The sequence below is a fragment of the Carcharhinus amblyrhynchos genome, chromosome 33 (assembly GCF_965287045.1).
Source record: "Carcharhinus amblyrhynchos chromosome 33, sCarAmb.v2.hapA, whole genome shotgun sequence".
In the NCBI taxonomy this organism is placed as follows: Eukaryota; Metazoa; Chordata; class Chondrichthyes; order Carcharhiniformes; family Carcharhinidae; genus Carcharhinus; species Carcharhinus amblyrhynchos.
The window spans coordinates 14,573,438-14,593,541 of NC_137356.1; the positions used below are offsets into that span (position 1 = coordinate 14,573,438).

Below are 20,104 nucleotides of genomic sequence, written 5' to 3' on the forward strand. Positions count from 1 at the left end.
ATGGTTCAGCTGTTTGGTATGATGGGGAATTTTGGAATAAGGGTGTTCTTCCCAGTGTTAGTGTTAGTTTGTTGCTCTGATACTTGGCAACAGTCTCAAGGCCAGAGATTTCCATGGATGTTCCAAGCCACCCCTAGGCCTCAGACAGTCTCTCCTGGGCCTCCCATTGATTCTCATTTCCGTGTGTCTCCAGTGCAGAGTGTGAGGGTGCAGTGTGGAGAAGACAAGCTGCTGGTCAGGGTCCAGCTGGATTTATTTGGAACCAGGCACCTAGTAAAAGCTGCTGATCTGAGCCTGGGGACAGCAGGTTGTCGGCCAACCAGGATCTACTCTCAGAACCACACGATCCTCTTTGACTATGGGCTCCATGAGTGTGGTAGCAGATTGCAGGTAATGTGAATCCTCAAGCTCTGCTTCTGAGCTTAGGCTGTATGTTGTTCCCCACTCTTGACTCCAACACTTGGTGAGATGTCATTGATATCGAGGAGATAGCTGTTTCCTACTTTATAAACCCCAAACTAGCTTTCTATTCTGGATTGTAATTTGCTCTCACTGGTCTGAGTCTGTCTAACCTCATTGTTCTGGAATTTCTCTTTGCTTTCCCTCTTGTTGTTTTGAGGATTTTTCAGTTTGATTTCCCCCTCATTCAAATCAACTCAACTGAGGGTTGAGTTTCAGTCCAGTTTAACCCAATCCGATTGCGTCTGAATGAAATGGGAATTGAGATGAATGGGACTGAAAAAGAACTCCACACTTCCCACTTTCCCAGTCATTGGAATAAATAGGGCCCTGATTCCAAACTGTTCTATTCCCATGCTCCAAATTCCTGACAACTTGTGGTTCCTTTTCTTGTTAACTGAAGCCTTTATTGAATCATTTCTATTTGACTCTGGTCTTGTGCTAATGATCCCTCCTTGCACCAAGGGCTGAGGTTGCATAGCAACACAGCTAACCAGGTGAGGCCATTCAGCCCCTGCAGCCTGTTCCCCAGTCATTACAATCAGGACTGAGCTTCAGTCTCCACGTTCCTGTCGTCAAACACAATTGTCTCAATGGCCAGAAATAAATGCTGCTGCTTCTTAGAATCTCTACAGTACAGAGAAGCCATTCAGCCCATTGAGTCTGCACTGACCACAATCCCACCCAGGCCCTACCCCCTGTATCTCTACACTTTACCCACTAATCCCTCTAACCTATGCATTTCAGGGCACAGGGGCAATTTTATCATGGCCAATCAACCTAACCTCCACATCTTTGGACTGTGGAAGGAAACTGCAACACCTGGAGGAAACCCATGCAGACATGAGGAGAATGTGCAAACTCCACACAGTGACCCAAGTTGGGAATTGAACCTAGCTCCCTGGAACTGTGAAGCAGCAGTGCTAACTACTGTGCTACCATGTTGCTATGTCCTGAATATCCTCAGTGAGTGACCATTCCCAGCTCTGTGGGGCTGGAGAGAATTCCAAAGATTCATCAGCTGCTGAATGAAGAAATTCCTCATCACAAATCCTAAATGACTGACCCCTGTCCTGAGATGACTCCCCTGTGACAGACACTCCAGCTTGGGGAGAGCAGCCTCTTTCTTCATACTGACCATGTCAATCCCCCATGAAGAATTGTTTTAATGGGATGAGCTCATTGTTAATGCTGGTGTAGAAAGTTCTCATTTCAGATCAGTTCCTCATTCCTTAAACTGCTGTCTTTCAGATGACTGGAGATTTCCTGATCTACAGCACCCACCTGAGCCACAACCCACAGTATCATGGATCTGTTATTGTGAGAACCAATGGTGCTTTCATTCCCATTGAGTGTCATTATTTCAGGTGAGAATCTTTAATCAATTGTCAATAAGATCTCCAGCTGCTAGTGACCTCCGACCTAGTCCTAAAATGGCTCCACTGTCTCCCCAGGAAGGGCAATGTGAGCAGTAACCCCATCAATCCCACTTGGATCCCATTCAGCTCCACCAGGTCTGGAGAAGGGCATCTGTCATTCTCACTGCACCTAATGAATGGTATGTAATGGGTGGATGCTGAGTGATTTCCTGTCCTCACTCACTGAGAGTGACACCCACTGTCTCCAACTCTTGTTCCTCAGGTGACTGGCTTTCAGAGCGCACTTCAACTGTCTACTACCTGGGTGAGCTCATTCACATTGAGGCCTCTGTTTCAATGAGCAACCACATGGCCCTGAAGCTCTACATTGACAGCTGTGTCGCTACATTGAGGCCAAACAAGGACTCCAGCCCAAGATACAGCATTATTGACTACAATGGGTAAGAAGCTCTCTGCTTTCTCAGCTGCTTCCATCTCAATGGTTTCTCTGGATTCACTTCATGTCCCTTTGTCCATCTTCAGTTGCCTCCTGGACAGCAAAACTGAGGACTCCTTTTCAACCTTTGTGTTGCCAGGAAATGAGCAGGAGCCAGACAAGCTTCGCTTTGACCTGGATGCCTTCCGTTTCTTTGGAGATGAGCGTTCCTTGGTAAGAGGAAGCTGATCTTTGGGGTTTCCATGTTGTGAGGGAGTCATTAAATAACAACTTGTGTTGAATGTCTCAGATTTTCATCACCTGTCACCTGAAAGTAGTTCCAGTGGATCAGAGAGATTCCAGGAACAAAGCTTGTACTTGGCAGAAGATGCAGAATGTGTAAGTTTTCCCCCCCACTTCCCTCAGATCTTTGTGTGAAGAAGTGATGCACAACCTGGTTCATTAATTGACTGACTACTTTTGTTTAGTTGGACTCCATTGGAGGAATCTCACTTTGATGTTTGTGCCTGTTGCCATGTTGGGAACTGTGGGGCCACAAGAGATTTGGGAATTGGATCCAGAGGACGGAGAGATCTTGCTGCTGAAGCAGGTAGGACATTCTCCCTCTAGATAAGGGAGCTTTCCGCTTTCCCCTCTAACTGGAATGGTTGATATTTCAGAAAGTGAAGCTGGATTGAAGTGGGAGGCTGAGGCCTCACTTGGACCCCTGCTCATTCTGGATACTGATGGGATCAGCCTGGCAGCAGCCTCCCTGAATGAGGCTGAGGGAAGGATACAGGAGAGGTCTTTGGGGGGTGAGTTGGCTGGTTGCTGGTTTCCATTCCCCACCCCCCCCTTGCTCAGGGTTAGCTTCACTTACCATTGGTTTCTCATTGCTTTGTAGGTGTGGAGTCTGAGGTGGTCCTGATTGTGACCCTGACTGTGTCAGCTGTCTCTCTGATCTCTGCTTCATTGATCACCTTCTTCCTGTACAAGAAACGCAAACAAACTCTGTTCAACCAGTCATCAAATGATCAATAAAGCATTGACTCCTTCTTTCTAGTGTCTGGGAGCTGATTTGACCAATGCATCCTCAACATGAGTTCAATGGCTCATGAGACTGATGGCTGGGGTGAGCCAATCCCAGTTAGAACGAGGCCTGCTGAATGATTGATTGGTTTACTGAGGGATGAGAGAGAGATCCACTAACTCTGGATTTGATGGAGCTGCTGCTGGTTTTCTGTTTCAGAGCTCAGTGTAGGAGGGGGTGTGATCAAGTCTGGGGATCTCCTGGGCCTGCCTCCTTCTCTCCATCATGTTGGTCACCCTGCACCCCCCCCCCCCCCCCCCCCCCTGTTGAATGGGCCCAGTCTACTGGAATGTTTGGTGCCCCAATTCACTTCATTCTCTTCTGTCTTGTTGATGTATTGAGATTGCTCAATCTTTCAGTCAGGTAATCCTCCAATTCATGTCACCATTGCATGTGTAAGGCTGTAAATGCATTTCACTGACTTCTCACTCAGTACTCTATAGCACAAATTGGCCATGCTAAAATGCCCCTATCAGGGGGATAAGATGTGGGTTTGGGGATAATCTCTAAGTGGGATTTGAGTTGCTGCAGACTTACGGGCCAAATGGCATTCTATAATTATCATGGGAATATTCAGTCACTTCCTTTCATTTGTATGAAATATAAATCTAAATGTGACAGAACATTCACCACCCTCTGGATCCTTTTCTCCCTGCCCCTTTTGCCTTATCAGTATGCCCTCTTGTTTTAGACTCCCTACCACTGGGGGGAAAAGATATGAGTCCCTTGTTACAGGTGCAGAATTGAAATTAAATCTGATTTTTAAACATAGGTCAGATAAGTTCCCTCCCAAGACATGAGCAGGCTGGGTTAGCCAGACAGTAAAATTGGCAAGTTTTTTTTTTCTCTGCTTGCAGATGTTGCCAGACCTAAGATTTTCCAGCATTTTGTTTGTTGCTAGCAAGTATCACTGCTGTCATGTAATCTATTCCTTAATTCCTGTGCAGCAATTGTGGCAACTTCATGGTGGAGACAAATCCCAAATTCATGATAGAAACTGGGTAACTGGAACAGCAGTTTTGGGGAAAATACTTCACAAATAACACCCAGTGACTTAATGCCATGCATCAATTGTAAGTCAGATAAGTGAATCCAATTCCATTTTTACTGGCTTGGGGGAAGTCAAGATGGTAAAATCAATCTGCAGCTAAGAATGACAATAGAAAGAACTTGCTGATGGGACTGTGACCCTAAAGTTGCATTGGAGCCTATCAAACTGAGTCTGGAAGAAGGGTACTTCAGTAATCAATTTTAATATTCATTGAGTAAATCAAATCGGCAAACCTTAAGCTTGTGAACATATTAAGGGAAAAGGCTAGAATGTGTAATGAGACAGGATTAATTAATCTTAGTTTTCAGAGTTACCAACCAAAAAATCAAAGTCATGTTATGTTGCTAGACTAGACCATGACAACTTTAATATTGGCATAAATGTGAGAAGAGGATACTTCCTTCCAGAGATTCCACTGATAGCAGTCACTGTAAATATAATTACCAATCATAAATATACTTCCTATAAGGAGTGGAGACAGTCTTGAAACCCTAGAATTCCAAAAGCCTGCAGAATTTTTCCAGCTTCAGCTGTAAACTAAGCTGCCTTCATCTAAGTTGTATTCCTTCCAGCCACACTGCTTGTAGCATAGAGCTGAATTTTTTTAAACATTCACCTTAAACATCCGTCATCACACCCCTTAAAAAGCTAACAACTAAAGATGGCTTCATTTTACTTGGCCCCTAGTTTTAAGATATTTAGCTTGTATCTAAGCATGGAACTTTAACAGTTCAGTCTTTCTTATCAATGTTAAAACACAATCCTTTTGCATATCAGTCATGAGAATGTATCTGCAATCCTGTTCTCTCCTGCCATGTGCATAATCTTCAAAGTAAATGGTTGCAACAATAAGCTCTATCTAATTGTTTTTATCTTCCCTAGAAGCACCAATAGATTATGATTAGTGTAAATTGAATTTACACAGATAATCATCTGAATTGCTGGCAACATAAATGTTAAAATTACAATTCTCATTCTGGATGGTTGAATAATTCTTTCAATGAATATTTAATTTTCTGGGGAAAAAATAACCAATAGATAAAGTTCATGACACCAAATAAACCTGTTGGACTTTAACCTGCTGTTGTGAGACTTCTTACTCTTTCTTATCTTGTTACACTAACACACCAATAGCCACCTTTGCATAATTCAGCATTGTGAAAACTGACATGGTGGTTAATGGCCTCAGACATCCATTGAAATTTCCTGAAGTGCTGTAAAAGCACAGTGATTTCACTGCTTAAATTTAGCACAAGCTTCCTGTAGTAACCTCTCAGTACTTTTCATTGATGGTATTGGGAACTACCCATTTGTTCATGTCCAAATGTGTGGCCTAAGAACATAACTTGGGATTTTGCAAATTCATATTTGGCTAAGTTTACAATCAAGCCCACCTCCTGTAGTCAAACAATTCCTTGTTGGTTAGCCTTTTGAATGTTTCTGGTAGATTTTCATACCAACTGACATCTATTTAAACAGAAATAGACCATTTGGCATTATGAAACCAAAACTCCCTTCACTCTTCCTGATGAAATTACTTGCCAGCACCCTCCAAGTCAATTGCTTGTCCCATCTTCTTAATATGCTCTTAATTGAGGAATAGGATGCAAATCTGACTTCATAACCACATGAAGTTTTCTATATGCGGTGGCACAGTGGTTAGTACTGCTGCCTCACAGCACTAGGACCAGTTTTGATTGCTGGCTTGGATCACTGTCTGTGTGGAGTTTGCACATTCTCACTGTGTCTGGGTGGGTTTCCCTCAGGTGCTCTGGTTTCCTCCCACATTCTGAAAGATGTGTTGTGTTCGGTGTGTTGACCTGAATAGGCGCTGGACTGTGGCGATTGGGAAATTTCACATAATTTCATTGCAGTGTTAATATAAGCATTTCTTGTGACTAATAAACAAACATTAACTTTTAAATATTCCACACAATGGTTTTGCTACCATCACCATAGGTAAGCTCCAATTGCTGCAACTCACTTCAAAATCTTTCAATCTCCCTTTGAAGGGAGTCTATATGGATATTACTTAATCTAATCAGCATTCCCATGCACTATTACATTGGTATTTCCCAGTTTGTTCTGACACATGGCTCTGTGATTGGAATAACTCAGCTCATTTTGATTTTCCTCCGGAAGGTAACTCAATTTATCCCAATCTCTGACATCTAATCTAATTTGAGGAATGTCAAATTCAGAATAATCTGGATTTGTTTCTTTACTTGAGTTATAACAACATATCCTTCTGTTTTCCATCCCTACCAAAATACCATTTTTGCATGTTAGAATGATATTCTTATCAAATAGTTTGCCTTATTCAATTTTCTTTGGCTTTGATAGGCCCACTAAACCTTGTTGTTACTGATTCACCTAATATTTGCAATAATAGTAAAACGGTCTCACTAACACTTGCATTTTTAATTTCATTTGCTTCTTAACTGCTGTCCAGCCACCTCTCAAGCCCTGGCTAATCTCTCCATTTAAAAAGTTTGATACACAGCCCAACAATATAGTTTCAGAATGCTGACTCAGCTAATTCTCCTTGCTCAATCTGAGTGGTCGTCTTAGCTCACCTCTGAATGGATTGAATTTAATGACTCATTGGGTGAGTCCCTAATTGCAAAGAGTACAACTTGAATTCCGTCATTTCAATCCTCTGGCTCATCCTGACACTAAGCCCTCAACATTGTCTTTAAGGTTGGATGTCACCGGTCTAATTCTCCTCATGATTCTGGATGGTACACAGTTGATTTAAATTGCTTCACTGAAGCTATCCATAACTTCCCTGAATAGCTTTGACGTAAAACTGGATCACCTACATGATTGGATTTCTGTGGGACATAGAAGATAGGAGCAGGAGGCTATTTGGCCCTTTGGGCATGCTCTGCCATTTATTATAATCATGGCTGATCATCCAACTCAGTATCTAATCGTGCTTTTTCCCCATAACCTTTGATCCCATTTGCTTCAAGTGTTATATCCAGTTGCCTCTTGAATGCATTCAATGCTTTGGCACCAACTACTTCCGATGGTAATTATTTCCACCACCAAGGCTCACCACTCTTTGGGTGAACAAATGTCTCATCTCCATCCTAAATAATCTAGCCCGAATCCTCAGCCTGTGACACCTGGTTCTGGACTCCCCCACCATTGGGAATATCCTCCATGCATCTGGGTCTCCTCAGTGACTTCTCTACAATCCTCTTACCTGTAATATTATAGAATGGAATGGCCTCTGGAAATCTGGTAGATGCATCCATTATGGTTAGCAAATACCGATTCCCACTTTTCACTTTAGGCAGGAATTCTACACAATAAATTAAGACCCTCATAAAAGGTTCCTCAAATACCTGAATGGTATTAAGGGCACTGATCACTGCTTGAGATTTTCCTATTATCTGACCTATGACAAGTGCAGCAAAATTCAACCATAAAAATGTCTTTGTATTTTTGTTTGAGTTTCCTTCCCTCTAAATGACCTCCTACTCATCCCTCATGCTATCCACAGCACCTCCTTTCTATAACTCACTGATAGTACAACTTGATGGGCTTCTGCCCATTTTTCATCTGCCTGAATATAGAAAGGTCTCCATTTCCTCACATTGTGTCTGATGTAATAACACTTCCGAATGGACTCTATTCTCCTGTGTATACTTTCTGATAAACCTGCTTAATCTCTACATCTTTCTGTTGCAATTCTGCTACCTTCCCTGAACTAAAGATATCCACCTGTTTTTTATCAACCATTCGATCAGAGAGTGTTTCTGAAAGCTGAACACAGCCTCTTTATCTTTACAACTTGATTTCTCCTCTTCTTGTCCCAACTTGTGGCTTTGTAAACTTATTATCCATCAGTTGGTAAACATGCCAGGATACGCTTCCTGCAACACTTCAGTTGTTTGATTTTTCCCACTGACTTTTCAACCACCGTAAACATTGCTCCCATCTGTGATCCAGCTATAGCACTACCCAGGATACAAAGTGTCCCAGAAAAAGGAACCTTACATAACAAAACGCTAATTCTACATATTGCCACCATTTCTGGCAATGGCCCTTCCGAACTACATATCTCATCACTCACAAGATTGACTTGCTCCTGTATGATTTAAGATCTTAACCTGTTTACCGACTCCTCCAATGAACACAAAAGTAAAACTTATCCTCGCAGATAAAATCTTTTAAAAAAGGTCTGACACATGCTTATCAACCATCCTCTGGATAGGTTGTACGTTCTTATCATTCTCCGACAGGTTGTACATTCTTATCATTCTCTGAATAGGTTGTACATTCTTTGGCACTTCTTCAACTTCAACCACAGTTTCCTTTGCCAATTTCCCAAACCGCACTGTCTTGACCTGTTTTACTATGTCCACCTTCCCAGTATTTTCCTTAAGCACCAAATCGCAATGTTGGTGTTCAACATTATCAAAATGAAAACATTTAACGTTTCTTATCTCTCTTCCACCTTTATACTTGATTGAGTGTTTTGAAGAAGTGACAAAGAAAATTGATGAGGGAAGGGCTGTGGATGTAATTTATATGGACTTTAGTAAGATGTCTGACATGGTCCAACATAGCAGACTGGTACAAAAATTAAAATCACATAGGATTCGGGGTAGCTTAGCTAGATGAATACAGAAATGGCTTAGTTATAGAAGACAGAGAGTAGTAGTGCAAGGGTGTTTTTCAGAATGGAGGTCTGTAACTAGTGGTGTTCCACAGAGATCAGTGCTGCTGTTTGTGGTGTATAAATGATCTGGAGGAGAATGTGGGTGGTCTGATTAGTAAGTTTGACGATGGTACGAAGGTTGGTGAAGTTGCTGATAGTACCGGGATTGTCAGAGGGTCCAACACGATACAGATTGGAGACTAGGGCATAGAGCTGGCAGACGGAGTTTAATCCCGACAAATGTGAGAGAATGCATTTTGGAGGATTAAATTTTGGTGTGAATAAATGGCAGAACCCTTAGGAACATTAATATTCAGAGGGATCTGGGCATGAATGTCCTCAGATCCCTAAATGTGGCAACACAGGTGACTAAGGTAGTTAAGAAAGAAAATTGTATGCTTGTCTTCATCAGCCGGGGTACTGAATATAGGAGTTGGAAAATCATGTTACAACTATATAAAACCTTGTTTAGGCTGCATTTGGAATATTGCATGCGGTTCTGGTTGCCACACTACCAAAAAGATGTGGCAGCTTTGGAGAGAGTGCAAAGAGAGTTCACCAGGATGTTGCCTGATCTCGAGGGTGTTGGCTATGAGGAGAGGTTGAATTAACAAGGATTGTTTTCACTGGAAAGGCAGAAGCTGAGGGGAGACCTGCAGAGGTCTACAAAATTATGAGAGGCGTAGACAGGGTAGATAGTCAAAGGCATTTTCCCAGAGTGAAAGTGTCAATTACAAGGGGACACAGGTTCAAAGTTAGAGGGCGAAAGTTTAAGGGAGATATGCGGGGGAAGTTTTTCATGCAGAAAATGATGGATGCCTGGAACGTGCTGCCAGAGGAGATGGTGGAAGCAGGCACATTAGCAACATTTAAGAGACATCTGGATGGGTACATGAATAGGGAGGGAAGAGAGGGATACAGACCAAGTAAGGGCAGAAGGTTTTTTTTCAGTTTAGTTAGGGCATCATGATCAGCACAGGCTTGGAGGGCCAAAGGGCCTGTTCCTGTGCTGTACATTTCTTTGTTCTTTGCTATTTTTCTTTATACATTTCCTTTTTAATCTGAGGCAAACTATCCTTGCAATCTCCAACAAGATCTCCTTTGTCTTGATCATCCGATGATTTCTCTTTTCCCGTTTCTATCCCTCATGTATTGGAATTGATATCGAAAAGCAAACATTGATTTATGAACTAAATCCAAATTATCTGCTATTTCCTCTGCTAATCTCACAGTTTCATCCTCTTTGCTCTTCCACATTGAATTCTCAGTACAGCAGGAAGGGAATTTTAAAATCCCCCCCCAAAATAATCATCTCCCTGGGAACATTGTGTATCGGGTCTATTTTCAATGCTCTTATCCACCTGCCCAAATTATTTTGTTTGATTCTTTCAAATTCTATAAACATCTGACTTCCTTATTTCTTTAGATTCCTAAACTTCTGTCTGTAGGCTTCTGGCACTAGTTGATAAGCAGTTAAGATGGCCTCTCTCACCACATCATAATCCTCAGATACCTCCTCTGATAGTGATGCAAACACCTCATTAGCTCCACCAACTTTATTTAAACCAATATACCCACATGGTCTGTAGCCATTTTAATTGTTTATGTACTTTTTCAAATGAAATGAAAAAACCTTCTACATCTTTCCTGTCAAACCTTGGCAGTGCTTGAACATATTTAAACAAATCCTTCTAGTTCTTTGACTAGGATGAGTTAATTCTTCCTCATTTTCCTCAAGTGAATAGTATTCTCACTCCAAGCAAGAAACTACAAAAGGTCACGAATGTAGACCAATCCATCACGCAAACCAGCCTTCCATCCATTGACTCTGTCTACACTTCCCACTGCCTCGGAAAAGCATCTCGCACATTCTATCTTCCACCTTCTTCTGTCAGGAAAAAGATACAGAAGTCTGAGGTCACTTACCAACTGACTCAGAAACAGCTTCTTCCCTGCTGCCATCAGATTTTTGAACAGGTCTACCTTTAAGTTGATCTTTCTCTGCACCCTAGCTATAGCTGTAAACTACACTTTGCACTCTCTTGTTTCCTTCGCTATAACATCATGCTTTGTCTGTATAGCGCAAGAAACAACACTTTTCACTGTATGTTAATACACGTGACAATAATAAATCAAATCAAATCACCTGATGAAGAAGCAGCACTCTGAAAGTTTGTGATACCAAATAAACCTGTTGGACCTACCAACTTTGTTTAAACCAATAATACCCACAAGATCTGTAGCCATTTTAATTGTTCATCAATTTCTCAAATGAAATGAAAAAGGCCTCTACATCTTTCTCAGCAAACCTCAGCAGTGCTTGAACATATTTAAACAAATCCCACATCCCACTCAATCTTTGACTTAGATGAGTTCACTCTTCTTCATGTTCCTCATTTGCTGCCACCATTTCAATCGGTAATTATTTTTCCAGTTTCTGAAGTTCAAATGCCCTTATTGCCTTTCTCCTCTGCCATTGCCTCTCTTCCTTTCCTTTGCTTTTAATTCCAATTCAACATGTGTCTCATTTCCTTTTCTTGTTGCAACAGTTTCATTTGTAATTGAGTTTTAGCCAACTTCAATGATCTGACTATATCTCTGGCAACTTTAAATGCTGAGCTATCGCTGGTAGGTCCACTCAAGGACAGTGGAGGGAATATGTGTGTGGAGCCAGATGAGGTGGGTGAGGTCCTTAATGAGTACTTTGCATCAGTATTTATAAAGGAGAAGGATGTGGTGGATAGAGGTGGACGTTGATATTCTAGGACATGTTGAGATAAAAAGGGGGGAGGTGTTGGAGGTTTTGGAAAACATTAAAGTGGACAAGTCCCCAGGGCCAGATAGGATCTATCCCAGAATACTGAAAGAGGTGAGGGGAGGCATTGGTGAGACCTTGGCCAAAATCTTTATATCCTCTTTAGCCATGGGTAATGTACCAGAGGATTGGAGAGTAGCTAACACTGTTCCTCTGTTTAAGAAGGGCAGGAGGTACCATCCTGGAAATTACAGACCTGAGAGCCTTACATCAGTGGTGGGGAAATTATTGGAGAATATTCTTAGGGACAGGATGTACTCACATCTGGAAGAAAGGCTTATTAGCGATAGGCAGAATAGTTTTGTGAAGGGGAGGTCGTGTCTCACAAAACTGACTGAGGTCTTTGAGGAAGTGACAAGAAAAATTGACCAGGGTCGGGCAGTGGATGTTGTTATACATGGACTTTAGTAAAGCCTTCAATAAGGTTCGTCATGGCAGGCTGATACAGAAGGTGAAGTCATATGGGATCTGAGGTGAGCTGGTAAGATGGATACAAAACTAGCTTGGGTATAACAAGCAGAGAGTAGCAGTGGAAGGATACTTTTCTAACTGGAAGTCTGTGACAAGCGATGTTCCACAAGGATCGGTGCTGGGGCCTCTATTATTTGTAATATATGTATATCATACACAAATGAGTTGGAGGAAAATGTAAGTGGTCTGATTAGTAAATTTGCAGATGATACAAAAATTGGTTTTTAGTGAGGAGGATTATCAGAGGACACAGCAGGATATAAATTGGCTGGAGACCTGGGCCTAAAGATGACAGATGGAATTTAACCTGGACAAATTTGAGGTGATGTAATTTGGAAGGTCTACTGCAGAAGGCAAGTATACAGTAAATAATAGGGCCCTTAGAAATATTAGCATGCAGAGGGATCTAGGCATGCAGATCCATAATTCCTTGAAGGTGGCAATTCGGGTGGACAAGGTGGAAAAGAAAGCGTATTGCATGCTGGCCTTCATCGGTCGGGACGTTGAGTATAGGAATTGGAAAATCATGTTGCAGCTGCATAAAACTTTGGTTAGGCTGCCCTTGGAGTATTATGTGCAATTCTGGTTACCACATTACCAGAAGAATGTTGATGCATTGGAAAGGGCACAGAAGAGGTTTCCCAGGATATTGCCTGGTTTGGAGGATATGCATTGTGAGGAAACAAAGTTGGATTGTTTTCACTGGAGCATTGGAGGATGAGTGGTTGGGGGGGGGGGGGAACTTGTTAGAGGTTTACAAGATTATGACAAGCTTTGATACAGTAGTATCTATCAAGGTTGAAAGGTCGATTACTTGGGGGCATAGGTTGAAAGTGAGAGAGGGGAAGTTTAGAAGAGATGTAAGGGGCACGTTTTTCATTGAGGGTAATCAGTGCCTGGAATGCACTGCTGGAGGAGGTGGTGGAAGCAGATTTTATAACAAAATTCAAAAGGCATCTGGATAGATACAATACGCAGGGATATGGACCATGTAGAGGCAAGAAAATATTAGACAGGCATCTGTTTTGGCACAGGCTTGGTGGGCGAAAGGGCTTGTTTCTATGTTGCACTGTCCTTTGTTCTTTGAAGATGCTTCATCCTTCCTCACTCTTTCAGGCAAAGTCAACTGTAGCTGATTTGCCAATTCCAAAAGCTTTGTTTTAACCACCCTTTGTAAACCATTCCAAGTGACCTCTTCCACATCCAGGATATATTAAGCTACTAAACGAGCCAATTTATCAAGACATTCCTTATTTAACTTAACCAGTTCCTCAGTACCCACTGTCTGGGGCAGAGCAGGTTAGTGTGGCTGGATCACAGAACCCAGAGGAGAACAGACTTCACCCATCATAGCCATAAGACAGACCTGGGGACCGAAGGCCAATCCCACTGTTTCTACATCATAGGCTCTGTAAGAAGAATCATTCAGATAAAATCTGAAGGGGGATTGAATTATGAAGCATCAGCTTGTTCAGTCCTGCTCATTGTTTAATGAATTCTCCTATTTGCATAAAGGGATATTTCAGCACATGCTTCAACTGCTCTCTGAACTTAGTCTGGGTAACAACATAAATACAGGTGTTTGTGCAACAACTCAGGAGCTGCAGCATGAAACCTATTTCTTGTAGAAAACCAGGAAGCCATACAGAATCAAATCCCAACCAATGCATTCGCCACCATATTGAATACACCATCAGAATTGCCCATAAGAATATGAAATTTCCTGAGATAACAAAGAGTAAAACAATGGATTTCCTTCGACTCTCCATCTCAGGGTCTCTGAGACTCTCCGCACTGCTGTGAGCCCGGAGTCTCCTGCGGGCTCTGCTGCTCACTAAAATGTGTCTGACAGTTAAAGCATTCAGCAACAGAATCAGAATAAAAGGAATACCCGGAGTTACAATATGATGAAGGAACTCAATTGTTGACCAGACTGGTGATTCCCGAACTATCCATGTTATATCACAAAACCAGGGATTGTTTGCCAATTGATACCAGCCTGTTAACATAAAATACCAGAAAATGTTCTTTAAACAGCTCAGTATAGTCACTGCTCCCAGGATAACAATGGCCATTTTCTCAGTACAGTATTTGCTTTTTAGTTTCTGGCAACAGATGGCCACAAATCGATCAAAGGTGAAAGTGACAGTGAACCAGACAGAACAGTCAGTGGCTGCATACAGCAGGACAGCGTGGATGTTACACACTGGAACGTAGCGCAGGAAATTAAAATGTTCCTGGTAGACAATTGTAATGTGCCTGAAGATCAGGTCAAGGATAACGACCAGTAGATCCGCCACTGCCATCGCCACTAGGTAACAAGTCACACATTTGGAAAGGGCACATTTTCCCCAAGAGAGGATGGCAATCGTCACTATGTTAACTGTAAAAATGGGAAAGAAAGAGAAATCATATATCGTGATCGGAGGAGAGTCACACGCTTGATTGAGTAATCTTTGGAAATGACAATGTGTTACTTTATTTTGTGTTTTATTGAAATGATTGCACTTGTAGATAACATTATCTCTGGGAGGCAGGGACCACCATACAAAAAAGTAAAGTAAAAGATTATTTATCAGTCACAAGTAAGGTTTACAATAACGGTTCAATGAAGTTACTGTGAAAATCCGCTAGTCACCACACCCTGGCGCCTATTTGGGTCAATGCACCTGACCAGCACATCTTTTCAGAATGTGGGAGGAAACTGGAGCACCCACAGGAAACCCACACAGACACAGGAAGACCGTGCAGGCTCTGCACAGTGACCCAAGCAAGGAATCAAACCCAGGTCCCTGCCACTGTGAGGCAGCTAACCACTGTGCTGTATCATCCATTAAATATAAGTTAATATTTAGGATGAAATAACATGACATACAAGGTTGCTCCTGGTTTTCATGCTTTAGTGAAAAACAGTTCAGTGTTGCAGCAAATAAGAAAAACCACAAGATTGGCAAAGAGGGACTGACCTCAGTGACCTTTGCTGGATAAGGCTATCAGTCCAGAACCCTGCTCCTATTCATTAGCCTGGCTTAGGTCACTATCTGTGTGGAGTCTGCACATTCTCCCCATGTCTGCTGGTTTCCTCCCACAGTCTGAAAGACGTGCTAGTTAGGTGCACTGACCCGAACAGGTGGTGAAGTGTGGTGGCTAGGGGAATTTTACAGTAACTTCATTGCAGTATTAATGTAAACCTTACTTGTGACTGATAAATAATAAACTTAGCCAATAAGCCTGTGTTCATCCCTGGTTCTTGCTCCTGATCTTTACCCAATAAACTAAGGTTAATTTTTGCAAATTAAGGGGTTTAAATGAGACTGCCACAGAGAGAGACGATGTACTGTTTCTGATTTTCAAATATTACTCTGATTGCAAGTTAGAAAAAAGTAACATCAGGATTCAGAAATGGGGAAGGTGACAAAATGGGAAACTACAGGTCAGTTAGCCCAACATTCAGCATCGGGAAAAACCTGGAAACTATTATTGAGGAAGTAACATAATCAGTAATGTTGTCAATGAGATTGCTAAAAGCAATATTGAATATCAAATTGAATTTGTATATGTGTTTGTGTATTAACAAAGGCGAAAATGGTTTCAGTTTCATTTACGTTTTGTTTATAGACCTTGGGGCCTGGGTGTCTGGATAGATTTGTGATTGATTTTGGGCTGGTTTGTATATATGCATCTTCAAAGAAAGACACAAATCGCAAAGGACCAGGGCCAAGATTCTGCAGCAGTTTATGAAGGGTTTGATAGTGTCAGTGGCAGGAGTGAAATGAAGAGATGGATTTAAAATCAGTCGCAAAGAATCAAAGGTGACACGAGGAAAGTCTTCTTACACAATGTGTTGTTCGGATATCAAATTTCTTGCGTGAAATCATGACCAAGAAAGACTCAATAATGACTGTCGAAAGAAAATCGGATCTAACCTTGAAAAGGGAATAAAAATCAACCAAGAAAAACATACAAGGGAATGGAAATAAATAGACAGTTCTTCTGAAGGTATCCCACTGGCAGAGTGGGCTGAATGGCCTACTGATGTCGTACAGTCCTACTTTCTATGGTTTTATAAGTTAGGGGTGGCACAGTTGCACAATTATTAGCACTGCTGCCTCACGGTGCCAGGGACCTGGGTTCAATTCCCGGCTTGGGTCACTGTCTGTGTGGAGTCTGCACAATGTCCCCATGTCTGCATGGGTTTCCTCCAGGTACTCAGGTTTCCTCCCACAGTCCAAAACTCGTTCAGGTTACGCTGCATTGGCCATGCTAAATTCTCCCTCAATGTATCCGAAGAGGTGCCAAAGTGTGGCGACTAGGGGATTTTCACAGTAGCTTCACTGCAGTGTGAATGTAAAACTATTTGTGACATTAATGAAACTTTAGTAACAGAAAGAGAGTGAAAGACAGAAAGCGAGAGATAGAGAGAGCGACAGAAAGACAGAATGTGAGAGAGAAAAAAGAAATAAAGTGAGTTTGAAAAGGGAGTTGGATAAATGTTTGAATTAGAAAGATTTGCAGTATAATGTGGAATGCGGTTGCCAATGGGTCTGTGAGAGGGATGTACGATTACCTAGGAATTACAACACAAGGATGAGAATATTGAAATCAAAGCATTGTTGAAATGAGAACCAAGGAGTACCTGTGAGCACAAGATGGTGGGTGAATAGGACATGATGCAAATTCCGATTCATGCCACATAGTTTAGGTAAGGCCAACATTATAGAGGTTTGCAACTGGGAGACTGCAAGGATCCCATTTGAATGGACGATCCTAGATTAGACAAAGATCTGAGTGACATTTCATCAGGTGAGTCACCTGATGAAAGAGCTTGAGACTCAAAAGCTAGTGCTGCCAAATAAATCTGTTGGACTTTAACCTAGTGTTGTGAGACTTCTTACTGTGCTTACCCCAGTCCAATGCCAGCATCTCCACATCATGACATTTTATACAGCAGATGGGCTCAAGTAGAGGTGGAGTTGAGTGATAACACAGAGGTGGTCAGGGTTAAAATTGATAATGAAGAGGATATGGGTATAGGATCAAAAGGAATGTTGAGGTTGCTGACAATCTGATGCACCCCCAAGGTGGTGGCCAGGGTGTGGGTAGATTCAGTGAGTAAAAAATGAAGATTATGATTTGATTTCAGGACAATAGCTTTGCTCTTCTCAGTAACTACACTGCATGGTGGCACAGTGGTTAGCACTGCTGCCTCACAGTGCCAGGGACCTGGGTTCAATTCCCGATTCGGGTTACTGTCTGTGTGGGGTTCGCACATTCTCCTTGTGTCTGTGTGGGTTTCCTCAGCTGCTCCAGTTTCCTCTAACAGTTCAAAGATGTGCAGATTAGGTTCACTGACCATGTCAGGGAGATTAGCAGAGTGAATATGTGGGGTTATGGGGTTAGAGGCTGGGTGGTATTGTGGTTGATGCAAACTCGATGGACCGAGTAGCCTCCTTCTGCACTGTAGGGATTCTATAAAGAGCCACTGAAATGGGTTTTTAATATCTAATAATAGAAGACACAAACTTACCAGTCACAACAACAGTAGCAAATGTGAAATAGTAAATTACAAGATCAATAATATAGGTTAACAATTGTCTGTCAAGTTAGGAATTGGTTAGAGAGACTAACCAGCACAAACAGCAGCATCAACTGGGCAGAGTAAACGACAAAAACACTAAACATGGTTTATCTAATAGATGGATTGAGGGACTTACCAGGGACACCAACAATAGCAAGGATGGGATAGTAAAAGTATTGAATAATTAGAAGTCTGTAATATATTCGACGTTGTGAAGACAGCCAATAATAATTTTCAGAGAGAAAGTCAATCTCCCAGGCGAAGCTCCTGTTCATTGCTGGTACATTCCAATCGATTGTTCCCAGATTCTGATCCATTGTTGGAACATTCCAATCAATTGATCCCAGACTCTAATCTCTCCTCTCCCACTCTTGTGAGTTGCTGATCCCTTTCAGTGCTGGGGGTGATGTTGCCACTGACAGTATGCAATAACACATTGAAATGATTGCCCTATTAATAGAAGAGGGAAATCCTCCAGTGACACAATTAGGATCCACAGAGCCTGATATTAATTATAGTCACTGAACAAATAGGGTCAGTTCATCTCTTCCAATCCAATTCTTTTTGTAGGATAATAGAGACAGCAGATTAATAAGGAATTGACTTCAGGTCAGAAAAGTAGGATGTAGGAGCAGTTTGGCTTGAGATGAGATGGCATTGTGGTTAGCACTGCTGTCTCACAGCGCTAGGGACCTGAGTTCAATTCCCGGCTTGGGGGACTGTCTGTGTGGAGCTTGCACATTCTCCCCATGTCTGCATGGGTTTCCTTCGGGTACTCTGGTTTCCTCCACATTCTGAAAGATGTGCTGGTTAGGTGCATTGACCTGAACAGGTGCCAAAGTGTGGCCACTAGGGGAATTTCACAGTAACTTCATTGCAATGTTAATGTAAGCCTTACTTCTGACTAATAAATAAACTTTACTTTGCTTAAATGATAAAAGCAAGAAGTCACTTATGGGAAATGCCCCAGATGTAACTACACCGAAGGACAGGGTATTAAGGAAGTGATAATGGAAGCTACTGCAATAATTATGATGGATTTTAATCCACAGATAGTTTGGAAAAATCAAATGGGCAAAGGTAGAGAAGATTAAGACATAACAGCATGTTTTTGAGATAGTTTCTTAGAACCGCACATTCTTGATCCACCAGAGAGAGCAGGCTATATATACTACATATAGACTTGTGCAATGTGATAGAATTCATTGATACCCTCATCGTGAAGGCTCCCCTACATAGCAGTGAAAATAATATAACTGAAATTTACTTTCAGTTTCAGGGAGAGAAGGGTGGGTCCAGGAGGAGCAGTTTTAAACTTGAATAATGGCAATTAGGAGGGCATTGAAATCAGAGCTTCTAAAATTTCCTTGTGTTGGAGAATCTAGACCTAGGGGTCACTGCGACAGAAACATTGAAACAACTAGGCACAGGAATAGGCCAGTCAGCCCTTTAAGAATGCTCTGCCATTCAATATCATCAAATCCCTACAGTACAGAAGGAGGCCATTCAGTCCATCAAGTCTGTAGTGACCACATCCCACCTAGGCCCTTTTGATGTAACCCTACACATTTACCGGCACTGAGGTCAATTTAGCATGGGCAGTCAGCCTAATCTGCACATGTTTGGACTATGATTGTGGTTAACCCTTTATCTCATACTTCAACGCTCTCTTCTTGATACCTTTGGAATCTCCTACTAACTCCATTTCCTACTTAAATCTGTTCAGCGATTTGCCTCCTGTTCTAGAGAATTCAACAGGTTTGCCACCCTCTGAGGAGGCCTGGGGACTTTGAATTGGCTTGAGTTGGTACTGAGTGTGCAGGAAGGCCTTCTGAATTTTAGACCATAAGACATAAGAACATAAGAAATAGCAGCAGGAGTAGGCCATCTAGCCCTTCGAGCCTGCCCCGCCATTCAATAAGATCATGGCTGATCTGTCGTGGCTCAGTTCCACTTTCCCGCCCTCTCCCCATAACCCTTAATCCCCTCACTTATCAAAAACCCATCAACCCGCGTCTTAAAAATATTTAGCGAGGCAGCCTCCACCACTTCAATGGGCAGAGAATTCCAGAGATTCACCACCCTCTGAGTGAAGAAGTTCCTCCTCAACTCTGTTCTAAACCGCCCCCCCTTTATCTTGAGGCTGTGCCCCCTATTCCTACTGTCCTTTCTGA

At 42.1% G+C, this 20,104-nt stretch overlaps 2 protein-coding genes across 2 annotated transcripts; one reads left to right on the top strand and one right to left on the bottom strand.

Annotated features, from left to right (window-relative positions):
- On the top strand, positions 1–3,294 carry LOC145360904 (zona pellucida sperm-binding protein 3-like). The gene is made up of 9 exons (XM_080216406.1): positions 1–390; positions 1,711–1,826; positions 1,914–2,017; positions 2,101–2,278; positions 2,361–2,487; positions 2,564–2,652; positions 2,742–2,863; positions 2,934–3,068; positions 3,158–3,294. The coding sequence occupies exons 1-9, from the start codon at positions 1–3 to the stop codon at positions 3,292–3,294; spliced, it is 1,398 nt and encodes a 465-aa protein (XP_080072532.1).
- Positions 3,295–13,833: 10,539 nt separating this feature from the next.
- Positions 13,834–18,247, bottom strand: LOC145360905 (putative G-protein coupled receptor 139). The gene is made up of 2 exons (XM_080216407.1): positions 18,067–18,247; positions 13,834–14,735 (listed from the first exon to the last, which is right to left on the bottom strand). The coding sequence occupies exons 1-2, from the start codon at positions 18,245–18,247 to the stop codon at positions 13,834–13,836; spliced, it is 1,083 nt and encodes a 360-aa protein (XP_080072533.1).
- Between the last annotated feature and the right edge of the window lie 1,857 nt (positions 18,248–20,104).

What these genes read in the sequence shown, in the direction of transcription:
- LOC145360904 (XM_080216406.1), top strand. Translation starts at nt 1, where the DNA reads ATGGTTCAGCTGTTTGGTATGATGGGGAATTTTGGAATAAGGGTGTTC. An exon ending in ATTGAGTGTCATTATTTCAG is followed by an intron (nt 1,827 to 1,913) that starts GTGAGAATCTTT and finishes CTGTCTCCCCAG; the next exon opens with GAAGGGCAATGTGAGCAGTA. An exon ending in TGGCAGAAGATGCAGAATGT is followed by an intron (nt 2,653 to 2,741) that starts GTAAGTTTTCCC and finishes ACTTTTGTTTAG; the next exon opens with TTGGACTCCATTGGAGGAAT.
- LOC145360905 (XM_080216407.1), bottom strand. Translation starts at nt 18,247, where the DNA reads ATGGATCAGAATCTGGGAACAATCGATTGGAATGTACCAGCAATGAAC. An exon ending in TGCTATTGTTGGTGTCCCTG is followed by an intron (nt 14,736 to 18,066) that starts GTAAGTCCCTCA and finishes CCATTTTTACAG; the next exon opens with TTAACATAGTGACGATTGCC.